Source organism: Bison bison, unplaced genomic scaffold (genome assembly GCF_000754665.1).
Source record: "Bison bison bison isolate TAMUID 2011002044 unplaced genomic scaffold, Bison_UMD1.0 scf7180017864289, whole genome shotgun sequence".
NCBI lineage: Eukaryota > Metazoa > Chordata > Mammalia > Artiodactyla > Bovidae > Bison > Bison bison.
The window spans coordinates 4,216,417-4,237,409 of NW_011494861.1; the positions used below are offsets into that span (position 1 = coordinate 4,216,417).

Below are 20,993 nucleotides of genomic sequence, written 5' to 3' on the forward strand. Positions count from 1 at the left end.
TAATGTGGTGTTACTACCAAATGCTTGGGCCAGAAATCCCCTTGTTCTGTGCCCGCTGTTGGTGTGAGGGGAGAGAGAAGGGGAGGAGGGAGAAAGCTCTCAGGAGTGTGCAGTCTCTTTGCTGAAGGTCTTCAAGGCCACCTTGGTCTGAGGGGGTCCAGGCAGAGAGGCCTGTCTGCAGCCAGAGGGACAAGGAAGGTGGTCCCTCCTCGTTGTGGAGCTGCTCTGCATGCTCTCGGAAATCACCCACCGAACATTCTGGTCTAAAGATGCCATTTAGATCTGATAGGCAGGGTCCAATTGATGTAGGAAAGACCCCCACACTCCCCTGGCTGCGGCTCTGGGGGCTTGGAGGTGGCTCAGGTGCATGAAGCTCATGGCGAGGGACCCTCCCATTCTACCTCTGACCCTCAGTTTCCCTACCTGGTGTGGCTGCAGAGGCGGTGTTGGAGAAGCCAGTGAGTGTGGGTGTGCCGAATCCCATCTGGGGAAACCCTGGCTTCCTGGACGGGCTGGAGCACAGGATAGGAGTCTGAAGGGCGAGATCTAGTTCCTAGGTCCCCCATAATGGAAGCAGAAGCTCTACTCCATTCACAGAAAGAGTCCTCTGGGTGTGCCAGGTACTTGGACACATGTCCTTCGTGAATCCAGCCCACAGCTCTCAGAGGCCGGGGTCCATCCCAAAGCTTCTGCCTCGTGTTTATTTATTTGTTGTTTAGTCACTGAGTTGTGTCTGACTCTCTGTGACCCTATGGACTGCAGCACACCAGACTTCCCTGTCCTTCACCATCTCCCAGAGATTGTTCAAATTCATGTTCATTGAGTCAATGATGCTATCTAACCATCCCATTCTCTGCCGCCCCCTTCTCCTTTTGCCTTCAATCTTTCCCAGGGTCAGGGTCTTTTCCAATTTCTGACTCTGTGTGACCCCATGGACTGTAGCCCTCCAGGCTCCTCTGTCCATGTGTTTCTCCAGGCAAGGAGACTGGAGTGGGTAGCCATTCTCTTCTCCAAGGGATCTTCCACCCAGGGGTCAAACCTGGATGTCTTGTGTTGCAGGCGGATGCTTTACTGTCTGAGCCACCAGGGAAGCCGCATTTATTTATTTATTATTTTTTCTGCACTGGATCTTGGTTGTGGTGTTCAGGCTTTCTCTAACTGTGGCAAGCAGGGGCTTCTCTTTAGTGGTGATGCACAAGCTTTCATTGCTATGGCTTCTCTTGCTGCAGAGAATGGGCCCTAGAGCACACGGGCTTCAGTGGTTGCAGCTCATGGACTCAGTTACTGTGCAGTATGTGGGATCTTCCTGGGCTAGAGGTCGAACCCGTGTTCCCCTGCATTGGCAGGCAGACTCCCAACCACTGGACCACCAGAGAAGTTCCTGCCTCTTAGTTCTGTGTAAATCTTTCTTCTGCTCACTCACTGACCCCCAGGGCTCCTCCAGTGCACACCAGAGGCCCAAATAAAGTCTCCGCTGACCATGGAGGAGCTAGATTTTCTGTTATAGAGACTCAGTCTGGCTAGGAAGAGAGGGGAGGTGGCCCAGGCCTGCCTTGTCTAGATGATGAGGTTGTATACTGCACAAGGGCGCCTGGCCTGTGAGGGCAGTTGGCAGTGCAGACATGCACTGTCCTGTATGAGACCACGTGGGCAAGTGTGAGCATCCAGGCCTGTGACTTTGGGGGGCCAGATGAGCCCTTCTTTATGAGGCCCCTACACTGGCCACCAGGGAACATTTTGCCCAAAGATGGGCACAGTACAGGACATAAACAGTAGAGACCTATAGACGCTGAAGAGATCAAGAAGAGATGGAAAGAATACACTAAAAAACTACATGAAAAAAGATCCAAGTGAGCCGGATGGCTACAGTGGTGTGGCCAGTCACCCAGAGCCAGACATGCTGGACAGTGAAGTCAAGTGGGCCTTAGGAAGCACTGCTGTTAATAAAGCTAGTGGGTGTGATGGAATTCCAGAACTATTCAAAACCTTAAAGATGACGCCATCAAGGTGTTGCATTCGATATGTCAGCAAATCTGGAAGACCCAGCAGTGGCCACAGGACTGGAAAAGGTCAATCCCCATCCCAAGTCCCAAGAAGGGTAGTACCAAAGAATGTGCTAATCATTGGACAATTGCACTCATCTCCCATGCTAGTAAGATCATGCTTAAAATCTTGCATGCTAGGCTTCAGCATTATGTGAACCAAGAACTTCCAGATGTCCAAGCTGGATTTAGAAAAGGAAGAGGAACCAAAGATCAAATTGCCAACATTCTCTGGATCATAGAGAAAGCTAGGGAATTCCAGAAAAACATCTACCTCTGTTTCATTGACTACACTAATGCCTTTGACTGTGTGGATCATAACAAACTGTGGGAAGCTCTTAAAGAGATGGGAATACCAGACCATCTTACCTGTCTCCTCAGAAACCTGCATGTAGGTCAAGAAGCAACAGTTAGAACCCTGTGTGGAACAACCAATTGGTTCAAGATTGAGAAAGCGGTACGACAGGGCTGTCTGCATGTCACCCTGTTTGTTTAATCAACATGCTGAGCACATCATGAGAAATGCAAGGCTGGATGAGTTACAAACTGGAATAAAGATAGGCGGGAGAAACATCAACAACCTCAGATATGTGGATGATACCACTCTAATGGGAGAAAGAGAAGAGGAACTAAAAAGCCTCTTGATGAGGGTGAAGGAGGAGAGTGAAAGAGCTGGCTTAAAACTGAATACTAAAAAAACTAAGACCATGGAATCTGACCCATTACTTGATGGCAAATAAAAAGGGAAAAGGTGGAAGGAGTGACAGATTTTCTCTTCTTGGGCTCTAAAGTCACTGAGGATGGTAACTGCAGCCATGAAATCAGAACCGCAGCCGTGAAACGTCTTGGTAACCCCAAGACGTTTGCTTCTTGGCAGGAAAGCTGTGACAAACCTAGACAGGGTGTTCAAAAGCAGAGACATCACTCTGCTGACAAAGGTCCATATAGTCAAGGCTATGACTTTCCCACTGGTCACATACAAGTTGTGAGCTGGACCATAAAGAAGGCGGAGCACCAAAGAATTGATGCCTTCAAACTATGGTGCTGGAGAAGACTCCTGAGGGTCTCTTGGACAGCAAGGAGATGAAACCAGTCAATCTTAAGGAAAATCAACCCTGAATACTCATTGGAAGGACTGATGCTGAAGCTGAAACTCCAGTATTTTGGCCACCTGATGTGAATAGCTGACTCATTAGAAAAGTCCCTGATGCTGGGAAAGATTGAGGGCAGAAGGAGAAGGGGGTGTTAGAGGGTGAGATAGCTGGATAGCATCACTGATGCAATGGACATGAACTTGGGCAAACTTTGGGAAATGGTGTGGGACAGGGAGGCCTGGCGTGCCACAGTCCACGAGGTCGCAAAGGGTTGGACATGACCGGGTGACTGAACAACAACAACAGCAACACTGGACTGGACATCCACCCTGCACATTCTTGGCACACACAGAACACACACATGCAGCTGGGCCATCCCCACCGAGCTTGGGGGTGTCCCCAAGGCCCCTCCACCTACCTGCTGCTCTCAAGGGTCCCTTAGGGCAGACCTCAATCAGAGTTTGAGGAACAAGCAGAGACCAAATACGTGAACGAATGCCGGAAGGGACAAGTGACATATGGGACAAGTGATGACAAAGGAGCGGGTGAGCGGCTGTAAAATTCTGACCTTGTGCCGTGACTTTCATGCTGAGCAGAGTCAGGACCCTAGCTGATTTCAGGGTCCCTGCTTGGTGGAGGATGCGCCCTGTCTCTCAGTTTAACCCCAAGTGGTTCTGGGTTTGGGCCTGTTGCCTCTTCCAGCCCAGACCCAGGTCCACTGACCTTGGAGTCCAAGGTTAAAACCCCCAGTGGCTGCCTGGGTGTCTGCTACTCCAGTAGCCAGCCCACAGAGAGGGGAGAGCACCCAGGTCCCAGGGAGCCCCTCCAAGGGTGCCTGGCTGCCTTCCTCCCTCCCACAGGCAGTGGGGGCTTCTCAGCCCGCCAGGTGTGGGCCTGGGGTCTGGAGGCAGGGGCAGAGGCTGGCAGGGTGACGGGAACTGCGTCCCGGCCAAGCCGCAGGGAGTCTGCTCAGCCCTCCCCAGGCTCCAGAGAGAGGCTGGAAGACAAAGCTATTTTTATTTATGACAGTGTCAGCGGGCTGGCCTCCGTCTAGACAGCTGGTGTTATCATTCGAGGCCATCCTGGAATGCGCAGCCCCATTTATTGAGAACAGAAGACAGCGTGCAGATTAAACAGCTCATAAAAATAAGCTGGGAACAGCTCTGGGCCAGGAAGACCAAGGTAACCCAGCGAGGTCAGTGGTCCTTGTTTGTGTTGGACCTGGGGGTGCTTTCAGAGAAAACAAGGGGAAGCCCGCAGTTCTGCTGGTGCCCTTCGGCAGAGATCACCGGGGGGTGGAGGTGGGGGGCTACAGAGTCTCTCCTTTGGGGGAAAGGGAGGACAGAGGACCACCACCAGGCTCAGGACCGGCCTCTGAAGCAGCTGCGGAAACCTCGGCCTCCCCAGGCCTGCCAAGCACCCAGCTGCCATCTCCTGGGGCTCCCACCCCCAGCACAGAGACCACTGCTGGTCACCCCAGCTATCTGGACTTGAAGAGTGATTGATCAAGGAGACACGTGTCCGGAGCTCATCTCACACGTCCATTCGTTCATTCACTGAATCAATTCACAAATACATTCTGAGCATTTCCAACACGCCAGGCAGCAATCCTGGGCTTTCCTGGCAGCTCCGGGGTGAAGAACTCACCTGCCAGTGTATGAGACATGGGTTTGATCCCCAGGTTGGGACGACCCCCTGGCAACCCACTCCAGTATTCTTGCCTGGGAAATCCCATGGACAGAGGGGCCTGGTGGGCTACAGTTCATGGGATTGCAAATGAGCTGGAGATGACTGACTAAACTACAGCAAGGCAGCAACTCTGGTCTTGTCTTCAAGATGCTTCGGAGGGACATGATCCAAAACAGATGTGAAAACACAGGTGAGTGTCCTGGAGCAAAATGCTGGAGGCCCCCCGGATATTCATTGGAAGGGCTGATACTGAAGCTGAAGCTCCAATACTTTGGCCACATGATGCGAAGAGCTGACTCATTTGGAAAAGACCCTGATGCTGGGAAAGATTGAGAGCAAGAGGAGAAGGGGGCGACAGATGATGAGATGGTTGGATGGCATCACTGACTCGATGGACATGAGTTTGAGCAAGCTCTGGGATGTGGTGAAGGATAAGGAAGCCTGGCATGCTGTGGTCCATGGAGCTGCAGAGAGTTAGACACGATTTAGGGACTGAACAACAACAAACCCAGTGATCTGACCTTACCACTTCCTTAGTTGCAAAGTTACCTGGCACCCGTGAGGGAGAGGTGGGCACTCCGCCCAATCATCCTCACCACCAGCTTCATCTCTCCCCAGTTCCCTGCCCTCTGCCTGTCCACACCCTTCAGCCCTAGCTGGCGCCCCATCTTCCCCAGGACCCCCTTCTCCTTTTTCGGAACCACTCACAGGCTGCTCACTCTGTTCTGGATGGTGTTTCCCCAGGTCCCACCTAGGGCACCCATCTCAGCCATGCCCACCTCAGACCCCAGCAGTCCCCACCCTAGGCAAGGGTCCTCCCTGTCCCCTTTGCCCCCTGAGGTCCTGGGAGTACAGGGTGGGAGCTAAGCACATGTGCATGGGAGCCTGACTGAACCTGCCAGCCCTGTGTGGGCAGTGTGGCCAGCTGCTCTGTGCCTCAGTGTCCTCATCTGTAAGATGGGGGTGAGCGCAGACCCTGCACCTCAGGGAGAGGACTGCATGGTAAGAGAGCACTGGCGTGACACAAAGGCGTCCCAGTGTTCACGTGTGCCATTGCTCTGTGCTGTCCCTTAATGGTTTTTCTACATCCCCAGCCTACCCCAAGCCTGTTACAACAAGCCTGCTCATTAGACACATGGTGCGGAGCTGGGGGCCCCAACTGGACAGGAGGGAGCAGGAAACCCTTCTAGGAAACTGGGGGTGGGGGATACTCAGAGGGGATCCCCAACTTTTAGGGATGGCTCCTGGCTGCATAAGGAGGAGCCATAGTACCTGAAGGCCAGGTGCTTTCTGGGAGCAGCAGGCTTCTGTCAGATGCGTATCTTTCTCACTTTCTCACAAACAGATATGATACAAAGATCTTGGGCTAGCTTGGGCTTTGCAGCTTCTCAAGGCTCTGCCCACGCTGAGGGCTCATTTGATCTTTGCAGCACCATGAACCCAGCCAGTTTTTGTTGTTGTTCAGTTGTTAAGTCACGTCTGATTCTTCACAACCCTGTGGACTGCAGCACGCCAGGCTTCCCTGGCCTTCACCATCTCCTGGAATTTGCTCAAACTCATGTCCATTGAGTCCATGATGCCATCTATCTCATCCTCTGTCACCCCCTTTTCCTCCTGCCTTCAATCTTTGTGGCCGAAGTATTGGAGCTTCAGCTTCAGCATCTGTCCTTCCAATGAATATTCAAGGTTGCTTTCCTTTAGGATTGACTAAAGGAAATCCTAAAGGATTTAATCTCCTTGCAGTCCAAGGCACTCTCAAGAGTCTTCTCCAACACCACAGTTCAAAAGCTTCAATTCTTTGGCGCTCAGCCGTCTTTTTTGGTCCAACTCTCACATCTATACATGACTACTGGAAAAACAATAGCTTTGACTATATGGACTTTTATTGACAAAGTAATCTATCTGCTTTTTAATATGCTGTCTAGGTTGGTCATAGCTTTTCTTCCAAAGAGCAAGCATCTTTTAATTTCATGGCTGCAGTCACTGTCCACAGTGATTTTGGAGCCCAAGAAAATCTGGAATAAATCAATATTGCTGGGAGAAATATCAATAACCTCAGATATGCAGATGACACCACCCTTATGGCAGAAAGTGAAAAGGAACTGAAGAGCCTCTTGATGAAAGTGAAAGAGGAGAGTGAAAAAGCTGGCTTAAAACTCAACATTCAAAAACTAAGATCATGGCATCCGGTCCCATCACTTCATGGCAAATAGATGGGGAAATAATGGAAGCAGTAACAGACTTTATTTTCTTGGTAATTGATATTCTAAATCTAAGCCCCAAATTCCAGCCTTTGCGTAGCCTTGCCTGGGTCTCTGCGCTTCTTTCGACTGTTGTGGGCCTCATCCTGCAGGGGGTGGGCCTGGGGACTTCCTAAATTCTGCCACAGGGAACCTGGGCTCTTGGAGAGAAGGTGCCCTGGTTGCCATCTCTCTTTCAAGTTCTCTGGAAGATTCAGAAGTTAAAAGCAAGCAGGGCTGGGAAAAAGTGGTTTGGAGGTGGGTCCCTGAGGACTGCTAGATCAAGCAGTCTGGGGGGCTTCCCCTTGTAGAGGGGGAGGCAGGCCCCCCGCAGGGCCCAGTGAGCTGCCCCCACCCCGGCTCCACCCAGCTCCTCCCAGCGCGGCCCCAAGAGGCATTTCATTTAAGGGAGAGCCAGATTCGAGCGCTAGCCGTGGATGTTCTCTTGCTCAGTGGACAAAACATTGCTGGCACTTTCAGGAGTGGACTGAACACTGTGTCCACTTTGGCAGCCTTCGGGATTCCTGGATGGACACAAGTGTGCTTTCACATGCAACAAGATAATTGCACAACCTCCCTCCCTCCCGGCTCCTCAGCACCCCGCCCCTTGTCCCCACCCTTTCCCTTGGTTGCCTGCTCTGTCCCAGAGCAAGCTTCTGAGCAGCCATTCCAAGTGGCCTCAGGAAGTGAACACTTGAGTCATGTGACTCTCCCCACAGGCCTCCTTGGAGCGGAGAGGGGCTGAGAAGCAACGCCCCAAGCCCGAGTTTTGTGGACCCCAATAGTCTCACACTGGGACATCTTGGCGCACTTGACAAGGTTGGCCTCTGACCTGACACGGTGGCCTCAATCCAAAGATTGGTCTTACTGGTGCCTCCCTGGAACTTCCTTGGTTCACTGGAATTTCCAGAGGTTTGGGAACCCTCCAGAACCACCCCCCACCCCCAAATGAACTGTGGTCTCAGCTCTGGGCCCCTGTGGTTTTTCATGCTCCATTTGAAGAGGCTGGTTTCAGGTGGCCAAAGTGGGACCAGGATGGAAGAGCTGGGAAGAAAGAGTGAGGTCTGGGTCCATACCTCCCGGGGACAGCCCTGGCAGGCAAGGCCTGCTCCAAGGGGTGTTCATTGTAGAGCTGTCCATAGGGTCTCAAGGTTGGTTTTAGACCCTGCCTATCACTGAAAGGACTGATGCTGAAGCTGAAGCCCCAGTACTCTGGCCCCCTGATGTGAAGAGCCAACTTGTTGAAAAAGACTCTGGTGCTGGGAAAGACTGAAGGCAAAAGGAGAAAGAGGTGACAGAGGATGAGATGATTAGATAGAATCATGGACTCAATGGACATGAATTTGAGCAAACTCCGGGATACAGGGGAGGATGTAAATGCCTGGCGTGCTGTAGTCCATGGCGTCTCGCGGAGTCGGACACAACTTAGAGACTGAATAGCATCCCAGGGGAACATTCCACAAGCTTCTGGTGCCTTTGAGACACCTTGAAGTCAGGGCCATGCTGCCACCCCAGCCAGGTCGGATGCTCTGGGAATCAGGCTCGCAGCCTGGCTCCACTTCAGGCAGAGCAGGCCTGGGTTGCGCGGGAGGGAGCAGCAGGGCCGCTGAACAAAGGCCCGTCGTGGGCGGTGCCAGGGCCCCGACCCCGCTGGGGCAAGATGAGCTCCGGCGGGAGGCAGGCTGCTAACCAGTAAGCAACTTGTAAAAACCCAACTCAGACACAACATCTGGCAGCTGCTTCAAATAGTTCTGTGTCTGAAGTTGGAGCTGCTCGCGGCTCTCCCGTAAATCAAGCCATGTGCAAAGAGGAGCCCCGGGCTGACCTGAGGCTCCCTGCCTGGCCGGGTCCCAGCCGCGCCCCCGGCTCTTGTGCTCTTTAAATAGCCCAGGGTTCGCATTCCATTTCCTTGTGTGGCTGCAGAGGCTGCAGGGTGGGAGTGCCTCCCTCTGTCCAGAGAAAGATGGGGAGGTGGGCAGTGAGAGTCCACAGGGCATGGCGCACTGGGGCTTCCTGGCCCGGCCTCAGTTTCTGATGACACCTGAACAAAGCCCATAACTTTCCAGACCACACCACCGGCTCACCGGAGCTGATCAGAGGGAAACCCAGAGAGAGGGGGCCACGTCCTCTGTCCATGGTCGAATTACGAGTTCTCTCCACATTCTGGCCTGAGCCTGGCCTCGGGGCTTCCATGCTCAGCCTAGGTGCCCACTATCTATCAGTTCCACAGCCAACCTGCTCTTATGGGATAGGGCATCAGGGCTGGGGCAGGAGGGCCGTGGGGCTGTAGCTGATAACTCTGGGAATTCTCACCTTGCGGCAGCACCCACCACACCTAGCCCAGTCTGGCACTGGGCTATGTTTCCCACTTTTATTGTTTGTTTCATAAATCCTTATGGGCATCCTGTGTATATTCTTATGGGCATAAGTGGGTATCTTATGAACTCCATTCTAGGGATGTGTGTAGAGAGTTGAATAATGGCCCTTAGAAAGACAGGTCTTTGTTCCAACCCTGGAAACTGTCAGTGTGACCTTACTTGGAAAAAGGGTCTTAGGTGCCATTGCATTAAGGATCCTGGATAATTCAGTGACAATTGTCCTTATAATACAGACATGGAGACACACGGGGAGAAGGCCACTTGATGACGGGGGCAGAGTTGCAGGGATGTGGTCATCAGCCAGGAAAGGCTCAAGCCACCAGAAGCTGGAAGAGGCAGAAAGGATTTCCCTCCACGAGAGCCTCTAGAGGGAGCAGGGCTCTGTCCCCACCTGAAGTTTGGACTTCTGACTTCCAGAACAGTAAGACAATAAACGTGTGCTGTTTGAAACCACCCAGGGTCTGGTAGCTCACTGTGGCAGAAACCAGAAATGAAAACTGTGGAGACTGGGGGTCAGACAGACTGAGCCGGACCATGCTGCTCTTAACTGCTGGGTACTCTGCCGCCCTGACAATGAGACTGATTTTTAGAAAAGTGACCTCATTTCCATCCAGAAGGAAAGAAGCTCGCAGGCCCAGCGAACTGCCTTGCACAATGCCCTCCAGGGAAAGTCTCCTTAGTCTTAGTGCCTTAGTGTCTGTGCCACTGGAGCCCAGACAAGGGTCTCTGGGCCAAGACAAGGGTCTCTCACACCCCTGGCAGTGTGCAAATAATCACATCGGTGGCTTTTATTGATCACTTACTGTGCGCTGGGCAGTGCTTTAAGTTTTTACAAACCTACTTAAAAAAATCATTTATTTATTTATTTTGGCAGTGATGGGTCCTCGTTGCTGCGTGGGTTTTTCTCTAGTTGCAGTGAGCAGGGCTACTCTCTAGCTGTGGTGCACAAGCTTCTCATAGCAGTGGGTTCTCTTACTGCAGAACAGGTTCTAGGCATATGGGCTTCAGCAGTTGTGGCCCGGGCTCTAGAGCACAGGTTCAATAGCTGTGGGGCATGGGCTTGAACATTCATTGGAAAGACTGACGCTGAAGCTGAATCTCCAATACTTTGGATGCAAAGAGCTGACTCATTAGAAAAGATCCTGATACTGGGAAAGATTAAAGGCAGGAGGAGAAAGGGATGACAGAGGACGAAATGGTTGGATGGCATCACCAACTCGATGGACATGAGTTTGAGCAAGCTCTGGGAGATGGCGAAATACAGGGAAGCCTGGCATGCTGCAGTCCACAGGGTCAAAAAGAGTCGGACACGACTGAGTAATTGAACAACAACAACAGGCTTAGTTGCTCTGAGGCATGTGGGTCTTCCCAGACCAGGCATTGAACCTGTGTCCCCTACATTGATAGGTGGATTCCTAACCACTGGACTTCCAGAGAAGTCCTCAGCTTAATTTTTAAAAAGAGCCAGTTGGAAAGTGGTGAGGCAGGAATGCCTGGTATCGGCTACCCTCATGTACCCTGCCCTAAGCGCACAGTGTCTCAGTGGACCTCCTCAGCAGGAAAGTATGGCTATTACTTCATAGATGGAGATAGCAAGGCTCCTGGGGCTCTTGTTGCCCTACAGGCGGTGAGGAGGAGAGCTGGGCATCAATCCTGGGCTCTGGAGTCTGGGCCCTTCCCCTGTCAACACATGGACCAGCGGGAAGGTGAGGTTCTCTACTTGGAGCCTGAAGTTGGCTCTACCTGAAGCTATCAGCAGCCTGATGGCTGCTTTGCTTAACAGAAATCATCGGGAAGATACTTCATAAATGGGCTTGGGTTGAAAATCTTTCAACAGGTGGGGCCTCGGGGTGCAGGTGTGAAGGAGAGTGGAATGCCTGCTCCTTATGCCATGAGGAGATGGGGGCATGTGGTCCTGGGTGGGCACCAAGGTCGTGGGAAGTAGCCGAGAGCATCTGTGGAGTGACCGGCCCTGATGGGGGGTGCTTGGGTCATGGCGCCTGTCAGCTCCTGGTTCAGCTTTCACAGGGCTGGTTTCACAGGCGAAGCCTAAGTTCAGGCCTGAGGTTTCCCCTTGGACCCATCCTGTTCACTCCTCCAAGACAAGCACCTCTGTGCCCGGGCAGGATGCTGGCTTTGCAGCCCCAGCTCTCTGGGGCTGTTGCTTGCACTTCAGAGTAGGTGGAGCTGATTCCCATGGAACCTTCCACTCTAGTGCTCACCAAGCTCCTCTGGATCACAGCTCCTTGCAGGTCTCTGAAGGAAAAGAGGGCCAGAGCAGGGTCTGCATGGGTCTCAGAGGACAATGTCTCCCAATCAGCTACAGGTGTTCCAAGAGGCAGATTCCCAGATCCCACCTGTGGCATCAAAATTTCTGAGGTTTTGCTTTTTCCTCGAGGTCACCAGATGATTCAGAAACAGGAGGTATTTGAACTTCAAGTTAAGGGTCCTAGACTAGGTCCTGTTATTCCTATGCTTCTATAAGACACATTCTTAGGGATGGTTGTGAGGTCTACTTCAGAAGAGTCAGGGAAGGGATTCATGGGGCCTTTGCCTTTTGTACCTTCAAAGCGGTCACAGAGGAGGCTTCTGCTGAGCTGGGTGAAAAGACAGACCCCAGAGCAAGGTCAGTGCCACCTTCTATGCTGCCAGCTGCTCTTGGCCTTGGCTTTCCTAGTGGGAACATCCCTTCGGCCCAGGAATAGCATTATCAGACCAGCAGCTGTTCTCCAGACTAGGAAGAAAGGTTCCAGGGAGGTGTCAGCTTTCTCTTTTCTTGAAAGAAAGAAAAAGTAAGAGCAGAACCCCATGGACGGCAGAGAGGGCTGAAGCTGGGACAGGAATCCACCGATTCCACCAGGAGTACACTCGAGCAGTCCTGCCCGTCGGCAGCTGAACCCCGAGAAGCCCTCGGAGAGCCCTGAGCGGCTTCCTCCGGTCTTGCTCAGCCAGGACATCATTTGTTGATTCTAGAGTCCAATCCCTAGCTCATGATTTCCTCCTTGGTTGCCATGGCCCCGCACAGAAAACACAGCAAACTCCTGGCCCCAGGCAGCTCATTTATTTCAAATATTCCTTGCAGCTGGCCTCCAACCATGTTTGGGTGTCTGGACTGGAGCATGAACTAATTGCTCTGTCTTCGGCCCCCTCCCCAGCTCCCCCAGCATACTTTATGGTTCAGTAAATCCACATTCCTCATCTCGCCGCCGAGGAGGAGCAGGATGGAGGGCGGGTGGGGAGTCATGTGCAGAAGATGGACGGTGGAGGGAGGAGGGGGCTCTTCCCATCTATGGCCAAGCCCGAGAGCCTGCTACCTGCCTGAAGGCAGGGTATTAATTACAACCACATGGGCCAGTCTGCACCATGGTTTTATTAAGACCGCTCCCTTCAACACGAAACCCTGCTCCCCAGAAGTCTCCCGGTAACACAAAGGCCCTTATTTTCCCTCTGTGTCTGCCACCCACCCCCATCCCCTCTCCACTCCCTGACCCTTCTCCTCCTGCTGCCATCTCCTTCTAAGCAAGTTGGAGTGGCAACCCAGACATGAACTCCAACCTAAAAATAAGTTCAGCCCAACCCTTTCCTCCAACTGCATCTGGGGAAGGCATCTAGGGGTCCCTTCTCCCAACGCCCACCTTGATCTTTGAACTTTACCTGGGAAGAAAGCATATCTCTCAGGAAGTTGGATGAGAAATGTTTGGTCCATTCTCAGAGACCAGTTCCAATCTGGGAACTGTCATTCTCCAGAGGTGCAAGAGCTATGAAAGCATGTGTTTACACACTTGCTGATATGTCTGGCTCTGTTCTAGAGCCTTATGTCACAGGAATTCCCTGGTGGTACAGTGGTTAGGAATCCGCCTGCGGATGCAAGGGACACAGGTTCAATTCCTGGTCCAGGAAGATTCCACACGCTGTAGGGCAGCAAAGCCCTTGCTCCACAACCACTGAGCCCACGTGAAGCAACTGCTGAAGCCCCTGTGCCTAGAGCCCGTGTTCTGCAACGAGAGAAGCCACTGCCATGAGAAGCCCATGCATCACAACTAGAGTAGCCCCCGATCACTGCTGCTAGAGAAAGCCCACGCACAGCAACACAGACCTAGTGCAAACAAAAATAAATACTTTTTTAAAATATGTTTTTTTTAAAAAATTAAAGACTTCTGTCACTCTTGCTACCCTCCTCAGAGACGGGGACCATGGTGACGCAACTTTGCAGAGGCTCACCAGGATCACACAGCTCATGAGGGTCAGAGAAACACTGGAACCCAGGTCTGATTCAGGAGGCCATGTGCTCCTTGCTGGTCCAACCCAGCCACACACTGAAAGGATTTCCCTTTACCCTGCAACTTTCCCAGGAATAGGGTTGACCTAGTCACCACCAGTGGTCTCCAAACTCTCACAGAAGGTCACCTGGGGAGGTGGAGGGAGTCATGCATCCCTGGACCTGGTCCCGAAAATGTCCATTCTGTCCATCTCAGGCAGGGTCCAGAGATGAGCATCTTAACTAACGCCCCTCAGCTGGGTCTGATGCAAGTGGTCTCAGGAAAGCTGGCCAGGAGGTTCTCAGAGAAAGCAACAGGGGCCCTTGGTCCCAGGGGTCTTGGGCCTCAGACCAGGGCAGTTTGCCCAGTACCAGCAGATCCCAACATGCCTTTAGAATGAAAAGTGCCCACAGGGAGCTGAGGGCTTCCCAGGGGGCTCAGTGGTAAAGAATCCACCTGCCAATGCAGGAGACGCAGGAGACATGAGTTCGATCCCTGGGTTGGGAAGATCCCCTGGAGGAGAAATGGCAACCCACTCCAGTATTCTTGCCTGGGAATCCCCATGGACAGAGGAGCCTGGCGGGCTACAGTCCATGGGGTCGCCAAGAGTCGGACACGACTGAGTGACTGAGCACACACGTACACACGCAGGGAGCAGAATGCACTCTTGTTAATTCTTTGGAAACTAGTCATGATGTGTAGTTATATCTAGTAAACTTCTTGACTCTTCACTTTATCAGTCACCAGTCCTCTAAGCCAGAACTTCCTATCTTCTCCGCTGGGGTGCGGAGTGGGGAGCAGCTAGCAGAATGGGCTCATTCAGCCTTCCTGTGTGCTTGGCATTGGGGATGTAAAGATGGGTGAAGGACCAGCTCCCTTAGCTGAGTGCCCAGTGCTTGGACTCTGAAAAGCCAACAGTCAACTCAACAATGAGCCAAGGGTCCTTGCTGATGTGCAGAATCCTTTCTACTAGCTCAGCGAGTCCCTAATTCTGAGCTACAGGCTCAAGAACTTCTGAAAAGGATGGGGATGTTCTAGGATCATCCCTCTGGGATTCTCTTCCTCCATCTGGGACCCCTGTTGACACTCCACCCTCCTCCAAGGGCTCTGGGGGGTCACTCCATTATCTGTTGTTGGAAACCATGGACCCGGGAGGGGTTCGTCATGCCCTTTCCCTTCCCCTAAAGATCAAAGTTTGGGAAGATCCCCTGGAGGAGGGCATGAAAACCCACTCCAGTATTCTCATCTGGAGAATCCCATGGACAGGGGAGCCTGGCAGGCTACAGTCCATGGGGTCGCAAAGGGTCGGACACGACTGAAGCGACTAGGCACAGCACAGCACAGAGCTCAAAGAGGGACTCCAAAGCGCCTTTGTATTTTAATAAACTTTCCTTTATTAGGTTACTGACTATTATCAACCATCATAAAATAGAACAGGAGTTTCAAAACTGTACAGGCCACAAGGCTCTGGGCTGAGAGGAAAGACAGATGGGACTGAGGTTCGGGGAGCTGGGGTGTCAGGGGTGCAGAGAGACAACAAGGAGCCCGGGGGTTTGTCCAGCGTCTGTGGGAGACGACTGGGTCAAGGCGATAAGGCTGAGATCTGTCTAATGAGACCCTCTCATGTGTAACATTCATCAGAACATGGCCCACCCTGAAACAGGAGCGAGGACAGTCTTTAAACGTCTCAGGTTCAGTTCCTCCCACCCACTGGGGGAAAAACAAACCTCCGAATAGCAAGGGGACATTTACATTCCTCACCCAGTCTTGGCACCAATTTTGTGCTTTAAAAAATATACTCCACTGGAAGACTTTTTTTTTTTAAAAGGTACCCTACAGCAGCTGTTTAAAACATATTTTTTACGGACAAATATATATGCATATATATTAAACATTTTAAACAAATAAAGTCATCTATTGTACCTGTACAGAAATGAACAGAAGGCAGATTCTAAGAGGGTGGACTTCAAGACATAAGAAAAGGTGACTTGGTGGCAGGTGCTGGGGTCTGCTACGTGGGGGAGTTGTGCAAGGGAGGGTGCTTCCCCCCCACTGCAGGCTGCCCGCCCCACCCCACCCTGCCCTACCCCACGGCTCTGCGGCACTGTGATGAACCGAGGCTATTCCACTTCAGCCCAGAGCCCGGACAGGGGCACCAAGCGGAGACAGGCACTGGCTTTGAGGACACACAACTCTGCTCTGGTCTCCCCCCCGCCTGCCCTGCCCCTGGCCTCTCAGACCCACTCATCCCCCGTCTTGTTTCGGCAGGTCCTCGACAGGGGAAGCCAGAGCTTCCGTGTATTCGTGTGGCAAATCTCAGGTAGGAAAGCGAAAATGAAACCAAACCCACACCAAAAAACCCCACAGAAGACTAAAAAAATAAAACCACGTGCAAAAATGGATGAGCCTGAGTGACAAGTGGCTGTCTGGGGGGACGCGGGGAGCTGCCACCGCCCTTGCAGACAGGTCCCTAAGACACTCATTATTGCACGTGAGGTGCCCTTTCAGGGGCCCGCTTGGGCACTCAGGAGCAGAGCCCCCTGGAAACTGTAGATCGAGGGGCCCACACAGAGGTCCCCCTGTGCCCACATGGGGACACATCACAAACATGACCCAGCGAAAGGGCCAGTGAGGCACACACATCCCAGGAAGGGGCAGGTGGAAGCAAAGCAACAGAACACTCCAGAGAGAAGTGACCCGAACAAAGTGTCCTTTCTAAATGGAATAAATAAATGGCTTTTGTTACTGTTAAAAGAATAAATACAGGGTTTGGAGGCTCCAGCAGCCAGGACTGATGCTGGGTGCTCATGTGCCTAGGGCAGGTCCCATTTTGGTTTCTGCCTCGGTGGCCATGGTGAGCTTCTGACATCCTGAGCTTCGTCCGCTGCGGCTGCCCTGCTGGGTGGGTGCTGGCCCTCATCTAAGCACCTCTTCGCACCCCTGGGATCTGTTCTCGGCACCGGGGGGTCCCGGCAGGTGTGGGGAGCACCCAGGCCACCCCAAGAGTAGGTAAGAGCTCAGGGCAGCAGTTTATCCTCTGTGTTTTTTCCAAGGAGGGGCTGTGATATGGCATGCGGGGGACTTCTGCCAAGGTCCAGAAGGGGAGCAGAAGGGCCCGTATCCAAAGCCGTCTGTGTCCGGCTGGGCAGCCAGGGAGGATGAAAAGGAAGTCGGGACTTCCTCCCACGCCTCGGACGCCGGTCCAAGGCTCGTGGCACTGTGGTGGCTCAGTGAGTTGGCACCAGGGGGGTGGTTGTGCTGGCGGTCCCAGGCGGAGCATCACTGGTAGAGGAGGTAGGCCTTGAGGGAGGCGGGCAGTGGCAGCGCGTGGATCTCACCCAGGCGCCCCTTCCCCAGGGCCAGGCGCACCGAGCGACGGCAGAGATCCATGAGTGGTAAGGGCTCCGCTGCGGATAGGAGGAGAGAGAGGACGCCTGTTAGAATGGCTCTGGGTGGTTTGAGAGCAAACACCAACAACAGCAGCAACAGCATAACTTACTGATACCCGACGTTTTTTTAAAAAAATGTTTATTGATCTATTGATTTGGCTGCACAGGGTCTTGGTTGATCAGACTCAGGCCCTGTGCATTGGGGACTCGGACTCTTTGCCACTGGACCACCATGGAAGTCTTGATACTAGTTTTCATACCCAGATGACTACAAATGAACTCCTTTTACTTTTTTTTTCTGGCCATGCAGTGTGGCCTATGGGATCTTAGTTCTCCAACCGGGGATGGAACCTGGACCCTCGGTAGTGAAAGCGCGGGGTTCTAACCTCTGGACCACCAAAGGCTCCCCTCATTTTACCTTTTTTTAAAAAAAAATTATTTATTTTTAATTGATTGATTATTGCTTTACAATATTGGTTTGATTTCTGTCTCATTTTACATTTTAAATGAGTTATTAATTGCTAACACAGAAAACTCACTGGGCCAGGCCCCCTTGTAAGCCCTCATTTAATCCCCATGATGGTCTGTTATGAATGATCTAATAATCACATACCATGATCATCATCCCCATTTTATTGATGAGGAAACTGAGGGATAGAGTCCAAATAACTAGCCCAGGGCCACACCACTGGCAGGACAAGGAGCAAGGGTTAAGATCAGGGTTAGCTCTAAGCCACTGAACTAGAGGCCCTCTTCATGGACTCTCCCCTGCATATATCCAGTCTCAGACCCCACTTGGTCTTTCAGGAGGAGAATCATTCTATGTTAACCTGACTGCTCACAGGGACGGTTCTCCTCTCCATTTTACAGCTGAGGGCACTCAGGTGCAGAGGGGGCTGAAGCGCCAGGATTACAGGCTGGGGTCCAAACCCCTGCAGTCGGGGCCCAGTTCATGGTAGAGCTGCATCAGGAACCTGGATCCCAAGGGCCTTCTGGTAGCAGCCTGCAAGGGCACCTCTGCCCTCGTGTCCCTGGGAGGGCCTAAGACCTAGCTTCCTGCAAGACAGGCTCCACACAGCCTGCGTCTCAGATAAACCCTCTGCTCCAGAAGGAACCAGAAAGTCATGCCCTCCAAGGCCCCAGAGGCTGCTGAGTTGTCGTGGGCTCTGCTCATCTCCTCTCCCCCCATGCCTGACTCCTTGCTCTCCTGACCCCCATGGCTGACTCCTTGCTCTCACCCATGAAGCCAGGTACAGGTGAGCACAGATGAATGGCTCGGGGTCCCTCCCCACCATGGGGTCCTGGACACACAAAGAGCTGAAGTGAGTGGATCTGTGACCTCGTCCACAGTCTCCCCAAACCTCCTTGTGAACAAAATAAAAGGTCAAACCGAAAAACTGAGAAAACCCCCAGCATTTCCCTTGAGATCCCATTCTACCAATTAAAAAGCGACAAAAGTTCTTTAATATTCACCAGTGTGTCTCAGAATATTAAAAAGAATATTTAAAAATTCAGTCATTGGGAATTCCCTGGTGGTCCAGTTCAATTCCTGGGCCGGGAAGATCCGCTGGAGAAGGGATAGGCTACCCACTCCAGTATTTTTGGGCTTCCCTGGTGGCTCAGCTGGTAAAGAATCTGCCAGCAGTGTAGGAGATCTGGGTTTGATCCCCAGGTTGGGAAGATCCCCTGGAGAAGAGAAAGGCTACCCACTCCAGTATGCTGGCCTGGAGAATTCCATGGACTGTATAATCCATGGGGTCACAAAGAGCTGGACACAACTGTGACTTTCACATATGTCACATACTAGTGGTTAAGACTTGGTGCTTATGCTGCCGAGGGCTTGGAATCAATCCCTGGTCAGGGAACTGCTGCTGCTGCTGCTAAGTCGCTTCAGTCGTATCTGACTCTGTGCGACCCCATAGACGGCAGCCTACCAGGCTCTCCGTCCCTGGGATTCTCCAGGCAAGAACACTGGAGTGGGTTGCCATTTCCTTCTCCAATGCATGAAAGTGAAAAGTGAAAGTGAAGTCGCTCAGTCGTGTCCAACTCCTAGCGACCCCATGGACTGCAGCCTACCAGGCTCCTCCATCCATGGGATTTTCCAGGCAAGAGTACTGGAGTGGGGTGCCGTTGCCTTCTCCGGTCAGGGAACTAAGATCTGGCAAACCGCGCACTGTGTGGCCCAAAATATAAATAAATAAATAAAAATTCAGTGACTGAAGACCAAATCCTAAGGCTGGTGGTTTTTGGGGAAATAGGGAATGACTGAGTAGGGGTTCCCTTTGGTGATGATGAAAGTGTTCTAAGATGAACCACACCAGAGGCTACACAGCTGTTAGTAAGCTAGAGGTCACCACACGGTGCAATTTAATGGGTGAATTGCATGGCATGTGAATTATATCACAGTAAAGCTGTTATTTAAAAAAAGAATACATCTTAGGCTTGACAGGGCATTTATGAAATTCCAGGCTTTAAAAGAAGACAGACAATGGCTCTTTATCTCCCCTGGGCAGTGCCAGGAGACAGGATAGTCGTAATAGTGTCATTTGCTCAGTCATGTCAGACTCTTTGAGACCCCATGCAGCCACCCTGCCAGGCTCCTCCATCCATGGAATTCTCCAGGCAAGAATACTGGAGTGGGTAGCCATGCCCTCCTCCAGGGGATCTTCCCAACTCAGGAAGTGAACCCAGGTCTCCCACATTGTAGGCAGATTCTTTACTGTCTGAGCCACCAGGGAAGCCCAGGAGACAGGATGGAAGTGGTAGATGTTTTTCATGGAAAGCTTTGAAACGGGGCGTTTCCTGGAGGAAGGATTAACTAAATGATGTTCCATATGTTCGGGTCAAGGATCCCACAGACTCCTGGTGGGTCGGGATGGAATCATCCCACCTGCTGGCCTGCAGAGACCTGGTCTCCTTCACTGGACCTGCCTCGGGGACCCCAACCCCAGCCCCTCACCTTCACCTGCATAGCAGCCTGACCTCGAGCAAATGGCTCCCTTCCCACAGGCCTCAGCTTCCCCAGATGGAAGACGAGGGGTCTGGACCAGACGCTCCCCAGAGGCCCATTGGCTGAGCCTGAAGTCCAGCAATGCCAGGATGAGGAGCGAGTGGTCCTCTGAGCCTCTGAGTGGGGAATTGGGCTCCTCTCCTCCACTCAGAGGGCTTCCCAGGAGGCGCAGTGGTAAAGAATCCACCTGCCAATGCAGGAGATGTTGGAGACACAGCTTCAATCCCAGGGTCAGGAAGGTCGCCTGGAGAAGGAAATGGCAACCCTCTCCAGTATTCTTGCCTGGAGAATCTCAAGAACAGAGGAGCCTGGTGGGCTAGGGTTCATGGGGTTGCAAAGAATCAGACATGACTAATCAACTGAGCACGCATGCCTCCACTCAGAAACTCTCCTCCATCCTCCTCCAGCACTGCCTCATTCAAGGATGTGGCTCAGCCCCAGAGGGGCTTCCCCTCATGTCTGAAGACACTTGAGAAAGCTTCAAAAGCCACTGACTATGATGGAGAGCCTGCTGGGCCGTGGGAAGGGCTGAGAGGGAGTTCCCATCCTCACCTCTTGGCTAAATGGGTATCAAATCAGCTCATCAACACCCTCAGGAAGAAATGTTTCTAAACAGCAGGTCATCCTCACCCCACGCATTGCCAATTTTGCAGGAGGCAAGACTATAATGCCCGGGGTCCTGGTCTGATTGCAGAGACCGAGTGCAAGGCTCCAGAGATGGATGTGGACATCATGCCAGGAAAAACATCTGTCCCACAGATTCTGGTTGGTCACTACCAGGACCCAGAAGGCCTTCCCGCCCTCAGTCCTTTTACCCAGGGTGGGGAGTGTGGGGCTGTAGGGTCTGTATCCGGCTCCATCCGCATGGAGTATGGCTCAGGAATCAGGAAGT

The 20,993-nt window shown here is 52.4% G+C and overlaps 1 protein-coding gene across 2 annotated transcripts in view; it reads right to left on the reverse strand.

Moving 5' to 3' along the window:
- Positions 1–15,072: 15,072 nt before the first annotated feature.
- Positions 15,073–20,993, reverse strand: part of SPSB1 (splA/ryanodine receptor domain and SOCS box containing 1) — a 56,353-nt gene continuing 50,432 nt past the window's right edge. For both annotated transcript variants that reach the window (XM_010849929.1, XM_010849928.1), the window contains exon 3: positions 15,073–17,109. In XM_010849929.1, coding sequence (XP_010848231.1) covers positions 16,982–17,109 — 128 coding nt within the window. In that variant the 3' untranslated portion in view covers positions 15,073–16,981. The remainder of the gene's footprint in view (positions 17,110–20,993) is intronic.